Source organism: Caretta caretta, chromosome 3 (assembly GCF_965140235.1).
Source record: "Caretta caretta isolate rCarCar2 chromosome 3, rCarCar1.hap1, whole genome shotgun sequence".
NCBI lineage: Eukaryota > Metazoa > Chordata > Testudines > Cheloniidae > Caretta > Caretta caretta.
Window position 1 is genome coordinate 143,136,624 of NC_134208.1, and position 24,493 is coordinate 143,161,116.

At 41.2% G+C, this 24,493-nt stretch overlaps 1 protein-coding gene across 2 annotated transcripts in view; it reads right to left on the reverse strand.

The window, feature by feature from the left end:
- Positions 1 to 13,355, reverse strand: part of SMYD3 (SET and MYND domain containing 3) — a 663,495-nt gene extending 650,140 nt beyond the window's left edge. The window contains exon 1 of one of the 2 annotated variants that reach the window (XM_075126978.1): positions 13,110 to 13,355. In XM_075126978.1, coding sequence (XP_074983079.1) covers positions 13,110 to 13,273 — 164 coding nt within the window. In that variant the 5' untranslated portion in view covers positions 13,274 to 13,355. The remainder of the gene's footprint in view (positions 1 to 13,109) is intronic. The other variant, XM_075126977.1, reaches the window with a different exon arrangement.
- Positions 13,356 to 24,493: the final 11,138 nt, after the last annotated feature.

Below are 24,493 nucleotides of genomic sequence, written 5' to 3' on the forward strand. Positions count from 1 at the left end.
CATTATAATATACTCCAAAATGTTCATGATCCTTAATTACCCTCTCCCTTTTGGGAGATAGATAGTATATAATTTGGAAATAGGTTTAAGTTACCTTTTTTGTTACTATCATGTCTTAGGCCTAGATTCAGGGATGCAGATGCTTAAGTCCTATTGAAGTCATGTACTTAAGTGCTTTCTTAAATTGTGTCATTATTGAACAGTAAAGCATGTCATAATATACTGTGTCAACAGAAAAATACTGTATAAATGCCACAGCTGTGTTCCATCTCTCTCTGTTGCTCCATCATAGATTTGGTCAGTTCACAAGTAAAGACATATTTCCTCTCCCCTCCCACCCACTGCCAGCTCTGCAAGCTCGACTTAAGATCTGAAAATCAAATTGTGCTCCTGTATGCTCATGCACCAAGAGTAAGGCATCTACAAGACATACTCAGCCCGATCTTATACCCATGCAACCCCACAATATAAAGGACTGCAGTATCAGGCCCTGAATTTGGAACTTCACTTACCACTTTCATTAGAGGAGAACCTTGACCAGTGCCTCCCTCAGCCTTGTGGTCCATGTCAGCTCACCACATTTACACAGAGTAGGGGCAGAGGTTTCACAACTGTGCTGAATCCCTTGGGCAGCGAGAGTCTCAATCCCAAATTATTGCTGTATTAGTGTGATTAGAGCCCTGTAACCCACATGGAAACCTGTTAAATCCTTGTTATGCAAGAGTGGGGGGTGGGTACTCAGAGAATCATAGAATATCAAGGTTGGAAGGGACCTCAGGAGGTCATCTAGTCCAACCCCCTGCTCAAAGTAGGACCAATCCCCAATTTCTGCCCCAGATCCCTAAATGGCCCGCTCAAGGATTGAACTCACAACCCTGGGTTTAGCAGGCCAATGCTGAAACCACTGAGCTATCAAAATGTGTTTCTTATGAGACATATCAGTTACCTCACCTGCTAAGCCACCATAATAAATCAATTAAAGCACACAATATTGCCCAGGCTTACAGGAAAACCAGTTCACAATTACCAGTCAGAAGAAAGTCAGGAATAGCTCAAAAGTGATACTTCACTACAGAGAGAGAGGAAGTCAGGTTACCAGCATTTGTGGCCTGATCTGCATACTTTCAGTAAGCTCTTCAGGCAGGGATCATCTAGTACTCTGTGTTTGTACAGTGCCCAGCATAATGAGGTTATTATCTTGGTTAGACCTTAGGTCCGACTATAATGACTGAATAATAATACCACCCTGCCATTATACCTCAAACCTGTCCTGGAAGGACTTGTCCAAGGTCACACAACAAGTCAGCAGCAAAGCCAAGATTAGAATTTAACAGTTTGGGACTCCCACCCCTGTGCTCATTCCTGTACACCATAATGCCTCTCACTGTGGAATCTAGAAGCGAAAGGTTCTTTACCCCACAATCAATCCTCTGAACCCGCAAGTGCCTTCTACACAAATCAAAGGCCCAATCCTACTAGATTTACACAAGTAGTAATATGGAAGTCAGCAGAACCATTTGCACGACTAAGGGTTGCAGGATTAGGCCTCAAATTCTGATTTTTACATCTAACAGTCCTGGATTTCTAATCAGTTTCTCCAAATGCTTCAAAAATTTCAAAAGCATGCCAAGTATTTTTAATTTGTGTTCCTGTACTGCCACCTAATGTATTAAAGGTGCAAGAAGGCAAACTAAGCTACTGAATTCGTCTATTTATAACCCTAGAGAAAAGCAATAGTTTATTTTATAAATGCCTTGCCTTACGCAAACACTATACTGGATATTTTGTACTTGTTTATAAATATAACCCCAAATCCACAAAACACATTTCTATTCTATATACCTCAGTAGTTATATCTGTTTTTAAACTATGTATACAACCTTGATTTCTACAACCTTGAAACAAAGAACTAAAACATTGTACTTATATAATATACATATGCACACAGTGTTATAATATATTAAGTACTGAAGTTATCCTAAAACTAAGTTAATAATATTTAGCAACTCAAAAAAGGTCTGGAAGACTACTTTAATGAATAATCTCACTCAGGGCAGGGGAAGAAAATAGAATTACTAGGCAGGGCCTAATTTCTGCAAAATTTCTGAATTTTAGGGAAAAAAAGAACATTTGGTTTCATTATGGGTCAAATCAGTAATAACTCAATCATATAACAGCATTATGTCTCCATTATGCCTTCAATTGCTTTAACTGGATGAAAACTATAAGAAAACAAGAACATTTTTTAAAATAAACTAAACTAGTTGGCAAAATGAGAGGGTCTTATAGTTTATAAACTATATCTAATCCTACTTCATTCTTAAATTCATTCTCAAACCAAAAGATTTCCCAATTGAAGCAAGAACTAAATACTATCAATCCTGAATGTTCCAAAGCTTAGAGGTGCAGTAACCCATAATTGCCAACCCAAAGCATTCAAAAATTTTGAGCTAGGTTTCAAAGATGATGAGGTTAGCTAAAAATCACGAGATCTGCTAAATGAAATAAATAAAATAATAATACTAATGAACCCGGTCACATTTTCAAATCTTTCCTCTTCAACCATGAAGGCTGGAAATATTTTTTAAATGAAACATGAGATTCTCAGGTAACCGCATCAATATAAGAACTGGCACTATAAGAAAAACACCAAATATTGGAAGATTTGTGATAAAAGATCATAACAGTTGGCAACACTGAGTTATAAGGAAGGCAGTAGAGCTTAGCAGGTAGAGAACTGGTCTAGGGCTCCAGAGACATTCGTTCTATTCCTGGCTCTGCCATTGGCCCCCTTGGTGACCTTGGGCAAGTCACTCCCCAGCCCCCATGTCTCAGTTTCTCCATCTGTAAAATCGAGGTAACGATACTTTCTTCTTTCTGACTACTAGAAGCTGGGACTGGACAACCAGATCACACAATAAATTGCCCTGTTCTGTTCATTCCCTCTGAAGCACATGGCACCAACTACAGTCAGAAGACAGGATACTGAGCTAGATGGACCATTGGTCGTATGTTCTTATCACAATTCTTAAAGCCGAAACATCACACATGCTTTTTTGTTTCCTAACCACAACCATTTCAGGAATTAAAATTGACAAAAAGATAATGATTGGCCTGGAAATAACAGAAGATCAGATAGTTCCCCAGTTTATATGGCTAAGGCTGGAAAAATCATACAGCAATGGCCTTTTTAGAAACATACAGGTTGCTTTTGGGTTTGCTAGTTTTTTTGAGGGTGGGGAGGGGGGAAGAGAAAGAGAATAGAAGGGGCTATTTGTGTCAGACCTCAGCAAATAAAACCGGGGTTCAATCCCTGACTCAGGATAAATACAGACAGTAGGCAGAAAATTCCACCAATTCACACTCATGAAATTTACTACATGTTTCGTCAAGCAGAAGGGTTGCCCATCCTGTCAGGGTGACTGCCCTTTAAATCCACAAATCACACCCTAAGGTGTGTGTGTGACCTTGCACTCTATATGATTTTATGAAAATATGCTAATGAGTTTGAATATAATTAACTGAAATATGCTTCACGCAAAAGGTCTCTTGTAAGGTATCATTACAAAGCTTATAGTCTACTGAGTGTGGTCATCCTATTTGTATAAATGTATCACTCTTGTATCTGAAACTAGAAATATGAAATATAACTCTGAGGGCCTACTGTAATTATGCAAAGTGTGGGCCATTAATGGTGGTTTGGAATCTTGATGGCTCCCATTAACCAGAACAATTGACTGTAGATGGCTCTGTTTTACTTGTAAGTCTTCCTGTATACCTGTGTGCTGGGAAGTGAGTAATGAAGTCTTACAGTGACATGTGATCATGTCACTGAACTGGAATCCATCTTTAACCTGGTGCTTTTCCACTGAGAAGGAGGGGTGGGAACCCAGAGGGACAAAGGATTCCTGCCTTGTGCAAAAGATATATAGGAGAGTAGAACGGAACAAAGAGAGGCAGCCATCATGAGGAATCCCCTAGCTACCACCTGAGCTAGAATAAGGGCTGTACCAGGGGAAAGGATTGTGCCCAGACTAGAAAGGTGTCCAGTCTATGAAAGAAACTTATTGAAACATCTCTAAGGGTGAGATTTTATCTATATTCAGTTTTTATTACTGTACTAGACTTAGACTTGCGTGTTTTGTTTTATTTTGCTTGGTAATTCACTTTGTTCTGTCTGTTACTACTTGGAATCACTTAAATCTTACTTTCTGTATTTAATAAAATCACTTTACTTATTAATTAACCCAGAGTATGTATTAACGGCTGTGCATCTCTCTCTATCAGTGTTATAGAGGGCGAAAAATTCATGAGTTTACCCTGTATAAGCTTTATACAGAGTAAAACGGATTTAATTAGGGTTTGGACCCCATTGGGAGTTGGGCACCTGAGTGTTAAAGACAGGAACACTTCTGTAAGCTGCTTTCAGTTAAGCCCACAGCTGTTAGGGGAGGTGGTTCAGATCTAGGTCTGGGTTTGCAGCAGTCTAGCGGGTCTGGCTCCAACCAGGCAGGGCACTGAAGTCCTAAGCTGACAGGGCAGGAAAGCAGGAGCAGAAGTAATCTTGGCACATCAGGTGGCAGCTCCCAGGGGGTTTCTGTGATCCAACCCGTCACAGTGTGTACCTCAGATCTGCGGAGGCCAGTACCAACTGTGCAGAGGCCCTGTGACTCAGGACTACTTCATGACCTCAGCCCTGGATTCCATAGTGGCACAGCCCCTCTGGGAGAAATGCTGCTGCTAGTGCCTCCCCAGCTGACACCACCTCTATGCCTCCTCAGGAGAGAGTTCACTGCGCAGTAGGGCATAGAGCTTGTGTTCTTCCCCTTCTCCTGTGCACACCCAGATCCCATCTACTAAATCTGGGCCTCCTCTCCTCGCAGAAGCAAAGGGGGCGATTTTTCCCATAGGATTTTCCAGCTTCTGCCCCATCGGATTTACAAGCTTCTGTGTAGTATGCTTCTCTCCACTGAGTGTGACCAAAATTCAGTCTACCTCCAATGCTATTACATTTGTTTATGGCCCACACAAAAAATGAGATATAAAAGACCTCAAGCAGAAACAATATGTATAAGATCTTTTACGGTTGTTGCTTTAGGGTTTTTTCCCCTTCTGCCCTTATTCCACCAGATCAGGGGTCAGAGTTATATGCCTTCTGCAAATTACACATATTTTCAGAAGTGAGCATTATTGTACTACAATCCATCCTCTTCACTCATTGTACCCATAACTGCCATGTTTACCTTCATACATAAACATGTCTGCCTACATTGGGAAATTATGTCATGTTAGTTAGAACATAAACATAAGAACAGCCATATTCTATCAGAACAATGGTCCATCTAAACCAGTATCCTTTCTTCAGACAGTGGCCAGTGCCAGATGCTTCAGAGGGAATAAACAGAACAGGGCAATTTATCAAGCAATCCATCCCCTTTTGTCCGTCTCACTGTCTGGCAGTCAGAGGTTTAGGAACACCCAGGGCATTGGGTTGCATCCCTGATCATTTTGGCTAATAGCTATTGATGGACCCATCTTCCACTGACTTATTTAATTTTTTTTTTAACCCAGTTATACTGTTGACCTTTGCAACATCCCCTGGCAACAAGTTTCACAGGTCAACTGTGTGTTGTGTGAAGAAGTACTTGCTTATGCTTAGAGATTAACCAATTTATTTGAGCTTAAGCTTTCGTGAGCTACAGCTCACTTCATAGGGTTAGGGTACCTTGATCATCTAGTGGCCCCACTGATTTGTTTGGCAGACTTCCTGCTTCTGATGTATGTAAAAAATATTTTGCTGGTTTTTTTTGTATCTTTAGCTAGTTCTTTTTTGGCCTGCCTAACTATACTTTTACACTTGACTTGCCAGAGTTTTATGTTCCTTTCTATTTTCCTCAGTAGGATTTGACTTCCAGTTTTTAAAGGATGCCTTTTTGTCTCTGCCTCTTTTACTCTGTTGTTTAGCCATGGTGGCATTCTTTTGGTCCTCTTACTATTTCTTTCCTATATTTGGGATATACATATAGTTTGAACCTCTATTATGGTATTTTTAAAAAGTTTCCATGCAGCTTTCAGGCATTTCACTCGTGACCATTCCTTTTAATTAGCCCACTAATTTTTGTATAGTTCCCCCTTTTCTAATTAAATGCTACTGTGGTGGGTTTCTTCAGGTTTTTTCCTCTGCAAGCATGTTAAATGTAATTATATACTGATCACTATTACCAAGAGGTTCAGCTACATTCACCCCTTGGACCAGATTGCGTGTGCCACTTAGGACTAAATCAAGAATTGCCCCTCCCCTTTTGGGTTCCAGGAGTAGCTGCTCCAAGCAGCAGTTGTTAATGATGTTTTATACTTTGAAATCTCAAGCAGTTTCACTGGATTTTCTCAAGCACATACCACACAACAGCCTGTAATTACAGAAGCCAAGAGAGACAAACCAACCACATTATCGTTTCTTGTTCTGCTTGGCAGAACGGTGTAAACAGGCGTAATCAGTGTAAAAAAGGCAGGTGGCAGAAAGATGGTATTGCTGTCACAAACAAAGGACTTCCTATCAGGGTCAGTTCAAGCAAATCTCGGGCCAAACAACTGGGAGAATGTCTCTGGTCTGTAAAGTCCAAGATTCACTATGTGTGCAACCTCCTCCTCCCACCCCCAAACTCCTTTGGAACTTTCCTATCAAGCAGAATGTTGACCATTGAGCCTGACCTGATCTTGGAGGGTTTATATTTTGAGTAACATATAATTTCTCCTCTAAGTTTAACAGTGAGAAGAACATATAACTGGGTTATTATGCTTATTATAATTATGGGCCTGTTGTACTGGTATGAGGCCTTGTGGGAATAGTTATGCTAAAAGCTGGGATTTAGCTGAAATCTTGTAGGTGTACTGAGATAATCCTAGGTCATAAATTCTGCACCCTCCTTCTTAGAAGACAAATTGAAAGGTGGATAAGGAATTGGTTAACAGGGAGACGACAGCAGGTCCTACTGAAAGGTGAACTGTCAGGCTGGAGGGAGGTTACCAGTGAAGTTCCTCAGGGATCAGTTTTGGGACCAATCTTATTTAATCTTTTTATTACTGACCTCGGCACAAAAAGTGGGAATGTGCTAATAAAGTTTGCGGATGATACAAAGCTGGGACGTATTGCCAATTTAGAGAGAGACCGGGATACCATACAGGAAGATTTTGGATGACCTTGTAAACTGGAGTAATAGTAATAGGATGAAATTTAATAGTGAGAAGTGCAAGGTCATGCATTTAGGGATTAATAACAAGAATTTTAGTTATAAGCTGGGGACTCATCAACTGGAAGTAACGGAGGAGGAGAAGGACCTCGGAGTATTGGTTGATCATAGGATGACTATGAGCTGCCAATGTGATATCGCCATGAAAAAAACTAATGCGGTCCTGGGATGCATCAGGTGAGGTATTTCCAGTAGAGATAAGGAGGTGTTAGTACCGTTATACAAGGCACTGGTGAGACCTCACCTGGAATACTGTGTGCAGTTCTGGTCTCCCATGTTTAAGAAGGATGAATTCAAACTGGAACAGGTACAGAGAAGGGCTACTAGGATGATCCGAGGAATGAAAAACCTGTCTTATGAAAGGAGACTCAAGGAGCTTGGCTTGTTTAGCCTAACCAAAAGAAGGTTGAGGGGAGATATGATTGCTCTCTATAAATATATCAGAGGGATAAATACCGGAGAGGGAGAGGAATTATTTAAGCTCAGTACCAATGTGGACACAAGAACAAATGGATATAAACTGGTCATCGGGAAGTTTAGACTTGAAATTAGATGATGGTTTCTAACCATCAGAGGAGTGAAGCTTTGGAACAGCCTTCCAAGGGAAGCAGTGGGGGCAAAAGACCTATCTGGCTTTAAGATTAAACACAATAAGTTTATGGAGGAGATGGTATGATGGGATAATATGATTTTGGCAATTAATTGATCTTTAAATAGTCATGGTAAATAGGCCCAATGGCCTGTGATAGGATGTTAGATGGGGTGGGATCTGAGTTATTACAGAAAATTCTTTCCTGGGTATCTGGCTGGTGAATCTTGTCCATATGCTCAGGGTTTAGCTGATCGCCATATTTGGCATAGGGAAGGAATTTTCCCCCAGGGCGGATCGGAAGAGGCCCTGGAGGTTTTTTGCCTTCCTCTGTAGCATGGGGCACGGGTCACTTGCTGGAGGATTCTCTGCTCCTTGAAGTCTTTAAACCACGATTTGAGGACTTCAATAGCTCAGACATAGGTGAGAGGCTTTTCGCAGGAGCGGGTGGGTGAGATTCTGTGGCCTGCGTTGTGCAGGAGGTCGTACTAGATGATCTTAATGGACTCTTCTGACCTTAATATCTATGAATCTAAGTGACCACAAAAAAAGAACAGTACACAGCAGAATTCCACAAAAAGTGAGTTCAGGGAGCGGGGGCTTTAGCAATCTGGTTATTAGGTGGTTAGCCTACTATAAAATACAGGAATTATTAAGAAATGTATCGCGTACTTTATCAATATTCATAATTAAAGTTGTAGCTATGGAAAGCTGAAATGCCAAATGTGAATAATGGACAGGTTTTAATCTTGTTACAGACATGGAACTTGATCAGATATGGCTATATATCCGGAAGGTTACATAAAGTTGGGGTATAACATATTCAATTTAATTCCCTATTCTCGGGTTTGTCAGGTCCCTGAGATGGTTTAAACTTAATCAGGACCACCCTTCTGATGAATTCCCTTTACTTTTCCTTATCTCTCTGTTTTCAATGGTCTCTGTAAAGTTGTAAGTAAGTATAAACAATGCAGGAAACCACTTTACTGTACTTATCTTATAGACTAATTTTCCTATGATTTCAATTATATTTGTCTGTATTAATTAAAACCCACCAAATGTACCTTCTTAACTAACTCTAAGTAGCTCCCTGTTATCTGTAAAAAGTGCATATTGCATCTCAACAAATAATTGATTAGGCTACAAGAAGGGTTGGAAGAAAATGCAATATGTGCGCCAGTCATGGCACAGTTAAAGTATCATAAGAGTTCAAAGGAATTTTAGTTTTGTTGAATTTTAACAACAAGGAATTTTCCAAAGAAGGGGATGACTCAATATCAAGCCCACTTCCAAAGTCCTTCTCATAAACAACAGGAGACTCTCTTCTGTCCAGAAGAGAAAAGCTCTTATTGAGGAGGTGTGGTTATTTATTTCATACAACCATTAAAGATCCTCAGCTCCCCAGTTTGCTTATTCAGCTAAGAAGTAACAGCAAAATTATGCATCAGATCCAAGACTAAAAGAGAGGTGTATTCAGCTCTACAGGAAATGTCTAACTCACTAGGCCGCAGTGCCTTCCAGCCAAGTCACTCAACTTCCCTGAGCCTCACTTACCCAATCCGAAAAATGCAGCTAATAAAGATTTTTGCATTTACCTTGTGCTTTTTCATGTGCAGATCTCACAGTGTTTTACAAAGGCAGCCATGCATTCTGGCATAAATTTTCAATGATTTTTTGAATCTGAGACACCTTAAAGGGACTTGATTTTCAAAGGGCAGGTGCTCAATACATTTGGAAAATCAGGCCAATTTAATGTGTGTCTACTTGGGCACCCAAAATCACTAGGTACTTTTGAAAATTTGGACCTATTAGCCCAAATTCTATAATTTCCCTAGGTACAGAGACTTGAAACAATCTACATAAAAGGTGCCAGTCGTCTAGTGCAGGGGTCCCCAAACTGGTATGTGAGCTTGATACTCCACCAAGTCACGTCACAATTTTTTTAAATTATTTTCAACTTTAATAACTGTTAGTCTAGTGAATAAGACATACACCAGCTACCTCAGAGAGTAGAGCTCAGTTTCGATCTTTGCCACATACTTTCTTTGTACCTTTGTGAGATACAAAGTCTCTGTACCTCAAATACCCCATCTAGAAAACGGAGGCAAGGATACTGGTTCCCCTAATAATGGTGGTGCAGTCCCACTAAAACAGGATTGTGAAGTGCACATAATTATTAAGGCTCTGCAGTGAAAGAACAAGTTCTGGAATTCCGACGCCAAGGAGGCATTTTGGTGGGCTCTCCACAGTAACTTGGAATCTGATCCTGCAGTAAGTTCCATGTGGGCATACTTGTGCTCTCAAAGCAGAGCTCATCCCTGGGCTGGGCCTGGATTTACAATCTTTTGATAGATTAATGGAAATTAAGGAAACATCCAGTCTATCCAAGAGTAGTCTGATACCCACATCTTTTAAAATAGCTCATTTACTGATAACCTGTTTCTCAAGCCATCAACTCCAGCTAGAAAATCCTTCACTTTGGAGCGGTTTACGAACCAGGCTTTTCACTTGTCATTGAATCCAGCAACACTAATCTTGTCCATTAGTCTCCCAGACTCTCCAGACTAAAACTGACAAGGAACAGATGGAAACATGAGAACAGAATTAAATCAATTCATAAAAATGAGGGGAAGGCTTACTCTTAAAATAACCAGTATAAATAAATTACCAGGTTGTTTGTTTGCTTTCCTAACTGATTACTATAATCAAAATGCAGAAAGTTGGAGGGGGTTTAAAGCATTATGAGTGCACCCGAGTGCATATGGACTACAAAAACCTCATTATTAAAAGAAAAAAGGAACTGACAAGATGTGTATGTTAGAAACATATCATAACTGATTACTACTGTAATCATTCTTCTCAGTTCTCAACCTGTCAAGGTCCAAATTTGGGCCAGAAGTTATGACATATACTCAAAATAATAGGTGCCAACTTTTCCCGGCGCCGGTGCATGCTCAACCCCCACTGCCCCGACTCCACCCTTGCCCTGCCCCCTCCAGCTCTGCCCCCATTCCAACCCCTTCCCCAAAGTACTTGCCACCACAAAACAGCTGTTTCACAGCCGGAAGCGCTGGGAGCTAGGGGGAGAAGAGGGGAAGGTGCACTCAGGGGAGGAGCCAGAGCGGAGGCAAGCTGCGGTGGGGAGCTGCCAGCGGGTGCAGAGCACCCACCAATTTTTCCCCGTGGGTGCTCCAGCCCCGGAGCACCCACGGAGTCGGCACCTATGCTCAAAATCAGACACACAAAATAATACATTAATGTATTAAAAGTTGTACCTCAGTGTGTACAACTCTTTCTATAATCTCATTTTCATGACTCTACTTTTGATGTAAATAATTTCACTATAAAAGTGAGGGGACATGTAATCTGTATGGATCGTAGATACTTTGAGGTTGAAATGAGGGACATTTGAGAGATACGGTTATAAATTGGCTTGGCAGTATTAAATTTTTGTTAGTAAACATCAATAAACATTGATTTCAACATAATATTTTTTTTTTCTAAAAGTACTGAACATCAAAAGCAGGAAGCCTGCTGAACAACCAGTGGGCCACTGGACAAGGACGATAAGGCCATTGCAGAGAAACTAAAGGAATTCTTTGCATCGGTCTTCACCACTGAGGATGTGAGGGAGATTCCCAAACCTGAGCCATTCTTTTTAGGTGACAGATCTGAGGAACTGTCCCAGATTGAGGTATCATTAGAGGTGGTTTTGGAACAAATTGTTAAACTAAACAGCAATAAGTCACCAGGACCAGATGGTATTCACCCAAGAGTTCTGAAGGAACTCAAACGTGAAATTGCAGAACTACAAACTGTAGTCTGTAAGCTATCATTTAAATCAGCTTCTGTACCAGATGACTGGAGGATAGCTAATGTGATGCCAATTTTTAAAAAGGGCTCCAGAGGTGATCCCGGCAATTACAGGCCTGTAAGCCTGACTTTAGTACCAGGCAAAATGGTTGAAACTATAATAAAGAACAATATTGTCAAACATATAGATGAACATAATTTGTTGAGGAAGAGTCAACATAGTCTTAGTAAAGGGAAATCATGCCTCACCAATCTACTAGAATTCTTTGAGGGGGTCAAAATACATGTGGACCAAGGGGATCCAGTGGATTTAGTGTACTTAGATTTTCAGAAAGCCTTTGACAAGGTCCCTCACCAAAGGCTCTTACACAAAGTAAACTGCCGTGGAATAAGAGGGAAGGTGTTCTCATGGATTGGTAACTGGTTAAAAGATAGGAAACAAAGGGTTGGTATAAATGGTCAGTTTTCAGAGTGGAGAGAGGTAAATAGTGGTGTCCCCCAGCGGTCTGTTCTTGGACCAGTCCTATCCAACATATCCATAAATTATCTGGAAAAAGGAGTAAACAGTGAGGTGGCAAAATTAGCGGATGAAACAAAATTACTACAGTTAAGAACCAGGCAGACTGCGAAGAGCTACAAAAGGATCTCTCAAAACTGGGTGACTGGGTGACAAACTGGAAAATGAAATTTAATGTTGATACATGCAAAGTAATGCACATTGGAAAGCATAATCCCAACTATACATATTAAATAATTATCGTCAGACACGCCCTACTGTTTGCCCCCTCCCTAATTTCCCATATCTATGAACATTTGAATTGGTAAAAAATCAGGGGGAACTGCTTAATTTTTATGGGAGATCGATGTTTATTTTTATCTTAAAAAACAATCCAATTCTGCCAAGCCTAGACATAAATCTCATCCTCCCCTTACCCCTGCTCTTCCCCTCACCCTGTGTCACTGCCGTCCCCTCCCTTCTGGCGTTATGACTGGCCAATAGCACAACTCAGCACGGCAGTGCCCGTCCCTGCCCGCCCGGCGCTAGATACAAACTCCTAATGACCAAAAACCCGGGCTGCGGGCGCGCAGCGGCGGGGAGCCGGGCTCGGGGCTGCAGCCAGCCCTGCAGCCCGGGTGGCGCGCAGTGGGGTGCGAAGAAGCCGGGCGGGCAAGCGGGCGGGGCTCCTGTCCCACACACGAGGCCCACGGCCGTGAGGGCTGCGCAGGGGGGGAGCCGGCCTTGGGGGCGGTCTATGGGTCTGTAACGCGTGGCGGGGGGCGCCCCCGGGTGGCCCCGCGCAGGGCAGGCTCCGCCGCACGCGGCTCCAGCAGGGGCAGGAGCGGGTGGGTGTGTTTGCGGGGAAGCCCTCCCAGAGCGGGGAGGGGCAGCGGGCGGGGACGCGTGCAGGCGGGAAGGGCGGCTGGGGGCTGCCGGAGGACCGGGCCCGGCTCGGTACCTGCGCAGGCAGCGCTCGCACACGCCGCCCAGGCGCTGCTTGGTGACGGTGCAGGCGAAGGGTTCGGCCCGATATAGCAGCTCGCCGGGCCGCGCCCGCTTCAGAGCGCGGAGGCCGCTGCCCCTGCCCGGGCTCGGGAACTTCTCCAGTCGCCCCGGCTCCATGTCCCGCGCCGCAACCCGCTTCGGCCCCCACGTGGTCCGGCCCCGGTAGCCGCCGGAGCCATCTTTAGTGAGGGCAGAGACCCGCTCCCCCGCCCCGCATGCCCTCACCTGCCTCCCGCCTGGGGCCTCGCAACCGGAAAAGCCCCGCCCTGCGGCAGGCTGCCGCTGGGGGCAGAGGGCGAGGGGAGCCCCAGCCCGCCGCAGGGACGGGGGACTTGTTGTGCTGCCTCTGGCTGAGGGGGAGGGCTGGACTCTTCCCTTCCCCAAGGATGATGGGAAGGGTCTGGTCTCCCTACCCCCCAGGCAGCTAGCAGGGGCCTGGTGTCCCTGCCTACCTCCCCCACGGTCCTGATGGGAGATGTAATGTAGTTGGGGATAGTCTCGATACAGATTTATATTAAAAATAATATTAATTATCAGGACATGGCCAACCACCATGTGATCACTTTGCTCCTATGTTGTACTCCTTCCCCTGAGCCTGACTATTGGCTTTTTAGAGTGTAAGATCAGGGCCAGGAGCCTACTATTTGTTTTGGCACACTGGAGGTTGCTAACAGAAATTAACGAAAATAATAATAAAATGGAACATTTACTTCTTGAGTGAATAAATGTAAGGGAGGAATGGAGCTTTGCAGTGCCATTATCAAGAACTACAATACAGAAAAAAGTGAATAGAAACAGCAGAAAATGTACACACTGAATAAATAATACAACTGCAGAGTACCGGATATAGTTTTTCCCATGAAAAACGTAAGTCATTGGAATAAAGCTTTGTTGTTTCATATTTCCCAGAATTCACAAGAAGAATGCACAGCTTTAAGGAACTAATCTCCACTTAAATTATGTAAAATTCTCAAGTGTGACAATATTCAGTTTTTGTTTTGTTTTGTAGCTCGTGGCATTGAATTTGCATTCAGTAATCAAACACCCCTATTTGGTATTTGATCACATAATTAATACCCAAAAAAAGTATGGCTGTACTAAATAAACCATGAAATTGGTCAGCATGATAGGACTTTCTTTAGCACTTTCTCTCAGGATAAGAATGAGATGGAAACAAAATTACCTGTCAGGTCACCTAGCCCTTCTCTCTTGGCAGATGCAGGATTATGCTCTACAGTATATATATTTATTTAATAGTCTTTGTCTTTAAATGACTGAAGCAATGTGACTTAGCCATAGTTACAAATACTATTTCAAATATATATTTAGATAATTCAAACAAGATATTGTGTAGGACTCAATGAGAAAGGACTAAAGCAGGGGTCTCAAACTCAACTTACCTTAGGGCCAGTGCCAGTCTTCAAATCCTCCCAAGCGGGCAAATAATGTCACTCATGCTGCCCAAAACTACACACACACATCCACACCCCCGCCTAAGGCTCTGGAAGGGAGTTTGGGTGGAGGAGGGGATCTGAGGTGCAGGCTCCAGGATGGAGTTTGGGGGCAGGAGTGGGTGTGTGGGAACGGGAAGGGGGTGCAGGCTCTGGGCTGGGGGTGGGAGGGTGCAGTACTTACCTGCAGCTCCAAGGTGGGGCGGGCCAGGGGGCCTTCGCGCCCTGCTACCCCGAGGCACCACCCCCACAGCGTCCCATTGGCCATAGGGGTGCTCGGGGTGGGTGCAACACACAGAGGCACAGCCCCGCCCTGCCCCTGGGCTGCAGGGAGGGGCCAGCAGCCACTGGAGTGAGCAGGCAGACGCTGCTCAGCTTGGCTGCGCTGCCAGGGCCCCTGTGGGGGAACACCCAGGGGTGGCAAGTGGGGCCAAGGGAGAGACCTGGCCCCAAAACTGCTAGAGCCCCATGGGCCACACTGGGGAGGCTTGCAGGCTGCAGATGATCCACAGGCTGTGAGTTTGAGACCCCTGGACTAAAGAATCATCCATTAGTCCACATCCAGCCATTGGTAGTTTTGAACAAAATAATTACCATCATAAAAACATAAAAGACTGGCCGTATTGGGTCAGACCAATAGTCCATCCAGCCAAGTATCCAATCTTCTGATAGTGGCCAGTGCCAGATGCATCAGAAGGAATGAACAGAACAGGGCAATTTGGAGTGATCTGTCCCAGTCATACCTTCTGGCAATCAGAGGTTTAGGGACACCCAGAGCATGGGATTGTGTCCCTAACCATCTTGGTTAATAGCCATTGATGCACATATTCTCCCTGATATTATCTAATTCTTTTTGAAAACAGTTATACTTTTGGCCTTCACGACATCCACAGGCAATGAGTTCCATAGGTTGACTGTGCATTGTGTGAAGTACTTCCTTTTGTTGGTTTTAAACTTGATGCCTATTAAGTTCATAGGGTGGCCCTAGTTCTTATGTTATTTGAAGGCATACATAAGAATTTCCTATTCCCTTTCTCCACACCATTCATGATTTTATAGACCTCTATCATATTCCCCCAATTTTAGAGAAGAGATGGCTACGGAACAATCCCAATCTTTTTAATTTTTCCTTGTATGGAAGCTGTTTCATACCCCTAACCATTTTTGGTTTTCCTATTCTGTACCATTTGCTAATTATATTATTTTTGATAGGGGGCAACCATAACTGGATGCAGTACTCAAGGTGAGGGAGTACCATGGGTTTATATAGTGTCATATTTTCAGTCTTACCTATCCCTTTCCTAAGATTGGGAACTTTTTTGACTGCTGCTACACACTGAGCAGATATTTTCAGAGAACTGTCCACAAAAACACTCCAAAAATCTCATTCTTGAATGGTAACAGCTAATGTATAGTTAGGATTTTTTTTTTCCTCAATGTGTTTTACTTTGCACTTAGCAACATTGAATTTCATCTGATATTTTGTTACCCAGTTTTAGGAGATCCCTTTGTAACTCTTCAGGGTCAGCTTTGGGCTTAACTATGTTGAGTAATTTTGTATTGTTTGCAAACTTTGCCACCTTACTATTCACCCCCTTTTCCAGGTCATTTATAAATATGTTGACAAGCACAGGTAGCGGGGGACTCTGCTATTTACATCTTTTTCCATTCTGAAAAATTACCATTTATTCCTATCCTTTGTTTCCTATTGTTTAACTAGTTACTGATCCTTGAGAGGATCTTCTACCTTATCTCATGAGTGCTTACTTTGCTTAAGGGCCTTTGGTGAGGGACCTTTCCCACAGCCTGTCAGCTCCTGCCTGATATACAGATTTGTAGCCTATTCTGATTGGTTCTGTCTTCCATCTTTATCATTAACATACCCATCCACCAATCATCTTTAAGCCTTCCCTGATTGGTCTGTTCTTATGGACCAATCACAGATTCTAAACTCATCTGTCAATCAAAGCAAAACCTGTTTGGAAAGCTGAGCCATACTCAACTGACCCCTCCCTTCAGTTTTTGGAGTGACCTTTATCTCACCTCAGCCTGCCTGTTTGGTATTGGCCAAATTGCTCCAAGACTACCATTTTAGTTTCTCTGGCTGTAATTCCCTGTATCCACCATCTTGTTATCCCTGGCTGAAATTGCTCAAGACTATCTTTATTAATTAGTAAACCCTTATAACTATAAACAATTACATACTTATGTGCATCTTAACATTATGGTTCACTGTCACCACTCCATTTTTACTCATTTAAAGAAGTTAAATTTCAATCTTTCGCTTGCTTCAGCTAGTGGTGACAGGGCAATGTTCTTAATGCTGTATTCCTAACACAGAATAGAGCAGCTGGAAAATCACTTGTATCTTGTTGACACTTTTAAAGAATTCTGATAGAGTGGTGAAGTATGATTTCCCTTTACAAAAGCCATGTTGACTCTTCCCCAACATACCCATGTTAATCTCTGTGTCTGATAATTGTTCTCTATAGGGTTGCCAACCCTCCAGGATTGTCCTGGAGTCTCCAGGAATTAAAGATTAATTTTTAATTCATGATCATGTCATGTGATGAAACCTCCAGGAATATATCCAACTGAAATTGGCAACCCTAGTTCTCTACTATAGTTTCAATCAGTTTGCCTGGTACTGAGGTTAGGTATACCAACCTGTAATTGCCAGGATTCCCTCTGGAGCAATTTTTAAAAAGCAGAATTACATTAGCTATCCTCCAGACATCTTCTAGAGAGGATAATTTAAGCAATAGGCTACAAAACACAGTTAATAGTTCTGCAATTTTATATTTGAGTTCCTTCAGAACTCTTGGCTGAATACCATATGCACCTGGTGACTTACCACTGTTTAATTTATTAATTTTTTCCAGAACTTCTTCTAATGACACCTCAATCTGGGACAGTTCCTCAGGATTTATCACCTAAAAACAATGGTTCTGGTGCGGGAATCTCCCTTACAACCTCAGCCATGAAGACCGATGCAAAGAATTCATTTAGCTTTTCTGCAACAGCCTTGTCTTCCTTAGGTGCTTTCTTGAGCACCTCAATTATTCAGTGGCCCCACTGATTGTTTCACAGACTTCCTGCTTCTGTTGTACTTTAAAAAAAATTGCTCTTAATGTTTATGTCAGCTGTTCTGTGGCGTATGTGAAATGAGTTGACAGTCTCAGTCAAATTCCTAATAGACTAATATACATGACAAAACCTAATACACCTACAGGCAGTCTTAATTCATTAGCAAGGCAAAGGAATCGTAAACTTCCATCTCGCTCCTAGAGATATCCCTCCAGAAAAAGTCTGAAGCACAATACAGGGAAACTTGCATTGCTACTGGCTTTGGTGTACCCAGAGCAGACCTTAGCATTCTTGGCATTGCAAAAAGAATTTCTTCCCTTTTCCAGAATATAACATATCCTGTCTACTATGATCACATCATTGTTTACAGGGCAGAGGTCAGAGGGGAAGAAAAGTGGCATTACCATTTCAAGCTTTGTCCATGTGAGAAAGGAAGTTAGTGGTGTCCTGTGCTAGCAGCAACTTGGGAGACACCTTCCCCACAGCCACAAATTGGTCTTGGGTTTCCTCAGAAACAGAGAGACTCATGGCCGTAGGTCTCAATGGCCAATGCCAGACAACTCTAGGGGGTCCATGAATAACCTTTGATATTTAGGAATATGACAAACATTTTGCCCTCACAATTGGTTTAATTTCTCAAGAAAGGAGTAGCAACTCTTCCTACCCTGATGCCCTCCCCCACCCCCCATGAGACTATCCTGGACATTTCTAGGTCTTCAAAATCCGGGAGGAAAGCCTCTAAAGTTGGCTTTGGCTCTATCTGTCCTGTGGCTCGGGGACTTCTGTGTCTAGAGCTATCCAATACATCCAGCACCTTAAACAAGCATTAAGGTGTTAGATTTTCAAAGGAGCCTAAGGAAGTTAAGCACCTATCTTCCTTAGGCTCCTTTGAAAATCTCAGCCTGAATTCACTTTTTAAAAAAGCAGCATGTACATATACCAATGTCGCTGCATATTTGTATGTTTATTCATGTTAGCATTTGTCTTTTTATAGTATGGTTGATTAGTCTCTGTAGCTATTTTGATGTGATTGAGTCATCAGCTTGCCTGACCATAAAAGACAGCTGCATGTTGATTGCTTTATTTACTTGGCAGTTTGTTAGACAATTTGTTCTTTATGATATAAACCTTGCAAACTATGGCATTGTAATGTACAGAAGGAATATTCCTTATTACCGTTGGGCTGAATTTGGGATCTTTAAGGGTGCGTTATTAAATCAGTCATACCTATCTGATGTATGTGCCTTCCTCAACAGAGTACATTATTCTAGATCAGTGGTTCTCAACCTAATTACCCTTGTGGGCCAGATCCAATACTATCTATGTGGCCCTAAGGATGTCACATGGGCCGCAGTTGTGTGCTGATTGGGCCGCAGGTTGAGAGCCAGTATTCCATATGAATGCCGAAAGTAAAGTATACTAGCGCACCAGCAGACATAGCCTTCACAGCTTACAAAAAAAAGATAATGTGCCAAATTCTGCTGTCAGCTAGACATGTGCAACTCCCATTGTAGCCAGTAGGATTTACATGTGCATAACCTAAGGGCAGAATTTGGGCAAATGCATTATGGATTAGTACATACATTTATTGCTGAAGACTTGGGGCAGGTCACAAATAAATTAGTTTGGTAGTTTCATGCTAGTCCTCCATTGCCAACCTCACAAAACAATAGCATAATTTGGAGTGATTCTGCAATACTAGCAGCCTGCTCAGGCGAGATGGAGATTGCAATAGGCCAGTAATTCCAATCCAACATGAAAAACATTTGGAGACATGCAGCTAGCATTTCCCAGCTCCTGCCTGCACTGTCAGACTCACTCAATGCTTGTTAGTCTTCCACTGTTTTGCAATGTACAAAAAGATGTTTATAGTTAATCCAACTGAGCCAATCAAATATCACTCACTTCAGAAACCCCCCCAGAAACAATGAAAAATACCAAAAATACTATTTTTCTATCAGTTCATATGCCTCAGGATTCCTACTTCTGCCCATAGCACACACAAAACTTTTCTAAACTACTGAAATCTTCCTTTAAAGGTCACAAATACACCTGTTCCTTGTGATCCTTAAAATACTTTTTTGAAATATTAGAAAAAAATTTGCTTTTTAAAAAAATATTTTTACTGCAGTCATTCCCATTTTATAAAAGCAGTAAAATGTTCCAAGACATGGTACATCTTGGTTCTTTCAAAGCAAAATAGACTTAGAAGATGGATTGAACTTTCTGTTGCGGTGCTGAACCCAGTATTGTCACATTCCTACTAGTGAGTAAATCATTTTCAGTATCAATACACTAAGATCTGTTGCTCACAACCACTTCCTGCAATAGGGTTAGGCTCTGCTCCTATAAATACTTATGCATGTTACTGTGCTTTATTTTAAACATGCAAGCAATTCCATTCACTTCAGTTAAATATACGTGCATAAATGTTTGCAAAATCAGGGACTTAACTTCCAAGCATAGATGGAGTTTTTGTGAATGGATGCACTGTCATCAATTACTGTATACCCTGTCTCTTTCTGCAGTTGATGTTGGTCCATTAGTTTGACGTGAATGATTCCTGTGTGAATAACTTTGTACTGTATATTTGAAAAAAGCAGCCAGAGGACGTTGAAGCCTAGCACTGATTTATAATAATCTCTCATACAGATTACTTTAGACAGACATTACATGCTGACCTTTTTTACATGATTAGTTTTATAATTGACTTTTGTTCTTCTGTCCCATTCCTCGTCTCAGAACCATGTGGTATAACTTTCTTTGGAAGGCAGAAATAAACATAGCCAATATTAATATAATTTCTTAGCTAGCAGCCAAGAGCTGTAACTAGTTTATTGCTGACTCATTTCCTAGAGATAATTAGGAGGTGAAAATCATCTCCGATCATTGCAGGCATGAGTCAAGTATGCTACCGGGCATTATTTTTTTATTTCTTCCAGACAATATTCCTGAAAGGAAGTTTGAGTTTTAGTAACACCGATTGTGTGAGTGTAAGCCTTTTTAAAAAGTCTGATTTTCCTATTTTGGGGAGTAATGTTAAATATTTAGAAATTTACCCACAAGTAAAGCGTGAAGATGCTAGGTTTCTCCATTGATCCACTCTAGAGATCAGGTGCTAGAACTCTGCTCCGTAAGATGATCAGTAACTACTGCTGACTCATGCTAGCTGCTGGCCCCTATTAGCTCCAAGCAGAATGTCTCCATGGCAGATTTCAGAGTAGCAGCCGTGTTAGTCTGTATTCGCAAAAAGAAAAGGAGTCCTTGTGGCACCTTAGAAACTAACAAATTTATTTGATCATAAGCTTTCATGAGCTACAGCTCACTTCATCGGATGCATGCTTATGCTCAAATAAATTTGTTAGTCTCTAAGGTGCCACATTTACTCCTTTTCTTTTTCCATGGCAGAGAAACAAGAACAGGAGTTCTCAACTTTTTTCATATGGTTAGACCTTTAATCACAATGGAAAAAAATTCAGGACTCCCATTCAGCCATAAAGAAAGTGAGGCTGATCACACTCCCCTTGGACCTGTTTGCAACCATGCTGAGGGTTGTGACTCATGAACAAGAGACTGAGACAATGGCAATTCTAGGGACACCCTTAGGAATAGCCAATTTAGGCTGAGACTTGTATTGTTGTAATGTATCAAGAATAAAGCCAAACTTTTTACATGTGTAGACTCCATCCAACAAGTGGAAACTTTACTTGTTTGTACCACATTTTTACATTTATGGGAGGCCTGTAGCTCTAACATCTAGTCAGACCATTACAGGGTCTAGCAGAAGGAAGTGGTATGGGTGATTCAAAAGGGGGTACTGCTAGTCAGTACTGAACTTAACACTCTAGCTTGATTACTGACTTTCAAAGGGCTTGTAAAATACAGGTGCTGACTACTTCTATTGAAACATACCTCCCATGGTATATTCTACAATAGTATGGGGATTGGTGCTGTTTCAAATTCTGTTGTTCTTACCTAAGCTACCTCTAGTTTCAGTTGGACATAGTATTTCAGGTGTACTGGCAAACAACTGTTTTTTCACCAGTTGAGTGGAAAGCATGGAATGGCATGTTTACCTTGAGCAATTATGGGTAAGCAACACAGACAGATGGGTTGCTGAATAAGCACAAGATGTCAGCTGATCACTTCTGAGACTTAATTCCTGATCTGCCACTGACTTGCTCTCCATCCTTGAGGAAGCCATTTAGGCCCAGATCCTCAAAGGGATTAAAATTTAAGGATCTAAGTCTTAACAACTGTTTTTATTTTCCCCATTTTCTGACACGGGAAAACTACTCTGCCCATAGAGATATTATGTTAATTAAGTTCTGTAAAGCCCTTTCGATTTAGAGGAAGCACAGCTAAAAATCATCTGTTATATGTAAACATTTCATAATAAAAAAAATACAGGAACTCAAGTCATATATGTATACACACACACACCAGAAGATGAAAAATTACAAGATGCATAGATTAAAAATAGATTAATCCTGTACCACTGAAATTAATGGCTACAAAAAAGTGAAATACTTCTTCATATATTTTATAGCCTCTAGGAATTCACAGGAAAGCAGGTATGCCCTTAGCTAGTGTGGCTAGGTAATTTTATGACCAATAACACCAGTAGTTACATATACCAGGATATAAGTATTCCAAACTCATAACTGAAGATATGAACAGATCACCACAGCGATTCAAGAAGTTTTCCCTGAGATGTAGGTTATTATAAAAGAGGTTAAGGGCATGAGAGAGATTTTCACCACCATGAACGACAAGCAAGATACAAAACATGATGGATTGCTGCTCTGATTTGGTATAGCAAGTCTGTCTGCCTAAACAGTGCTCCAAATAAACAATATATGAAACATAGTAGTGATTATTTAACTAATAAGGCTGAACCTGCATGAAACTATATACATGATAACGTATCAGTGAATTCAAAATAGACATTCTTCAAAAGATTTATTTACATTCATTCATGTTATTCTGTGGAATTTAAACTGCCACATCAATCTTTTATTATTTGTATCACACAGTAGCACCCCGAGGTCCAGATGCTGTTCCAACATATAAAAGATAAGACTCTGCTTCAAGGAGCTTCCAACTTAATTCGTATCCCAGGTCATTTTAAAATCGTGCAGTTTTATATGACAATACCATATAAATTAAGTGCTGTAAGAAGAAAATATGTAAAATGCAAAGGAGACATCCCACAATTTTAAATATTTTAGTATGATAATCTGTGGATCTGGTGTGAACTTGAGATGTATTCAGTGCAACTGGCAGAAACAGGGGAATTCATTATGCTGCTCTTAGAGGACTGCTGCTAAAACCTTGAAACATAGAATTGCAACTGAAGTCAATGGAAATATCCTGGCCAAAGGAATGTTTTGAGTTTACTATGCTATCTGATTTTCTATAGGCTCTGCTGAATTATCTTTCTCTGTAGTATTTTGGTGACTTATTCTCTTGATATGAAATGACACCAATCTATGTACAGTAGTTCTGTTTTTGCTTTATGTAATTTCTAGCTTTGCTTTTATAAAATCTGAAAACTGAAAGTGATTGTAGGCTTGATTATACATGGATGCATGATGGGGCATGGGGATTAAAGTTTTAAGAAGTCAGACACTTTTCAGAAAACAAAAAACTTCCAACATCCCATTTTTAGGCCTCTTTTATATATAATAAGGCAGTAAATAAAGGCTTAACCCCTTTTCTTTCTCCTTTTCAGGTCACCTTTAGGTGCATCTTACAGCTAGAATTGCTAAAAGCATTAAAACTACTGACAGTGTAGTAGTATGTAGCTGTAATCCAGAGAGAATCATCTTTAGAGATGGGAACATGTCTCAGTGCAAATTTAAGGCACTATATTTATGCGTAATCATAAGTAAAACCAACACGTGTGTACCAAAATTGATTATTTTAAGTTTACATGCTTATAAGATTTAAGAATGAAAATATATTTTGCAGTTATAAAATTAAGTGTTCTTTTTTCATTGTGAGGTAAAAAGATGGTCCATCTAACTTTGCCAATTTATACTTTTGAATTACATAATTTGATGCTCCTCTCCCTTGCAACATCTCTACTTTCCTCTAAGAAAAATTACAAGAAGAAACTGAAGTATATAGTGCACTACACTTCCAAGAAGAAGCTATTTTTTATCCTCTAAAATTCCCAAATATGTCCTCCAGGAATTAAAAAAGTTATACTATCTAATCCATAGCACAAAAAGTCATTGTATACTGGATATGAATCTGTATGCAGTCCTGAACCAGCATCTCAATAGCCTTTCTGTTCTAAGCAACTAGCAAAAGGCTTATCGTCATATTTCCAAAGCTACCAGGGCTAGCATTTGTTTCTAGCCCAGGTACATGCCCTTCCAATTACTATATTGCTCCCCTGTTCTAATTCAGACATACCAAAGTAGCTAATATCACAAATAGTGCAACTGGAATCCAAGGCTTTACCATCTAAAAAAACTCGGATTCCAGCTTTCAAATGGCATTAAACTAGCTGTTGTAGTTTGAGATACTGATTGCTAAAAATCACATCAGAATTTTGGGAGTGAGGAAGCAACATATTAAAGCACGGGAATCAGCTAGAATAATTTTTCCAATAACTTTAAGCCTCTCAATAGTTCAAAAAATGTTTCAATCCAAAGCATTTACCATGGCTCAACAAAATTAAGAGGAGAAATGTCTGAATAATGAAGTATTGATATTTTTCTTCAATTTATTTCACATTGGGATTTAGTTCCTTTCTCTGGGTTCAACTTGAGCTGCTGTTTATGACTAG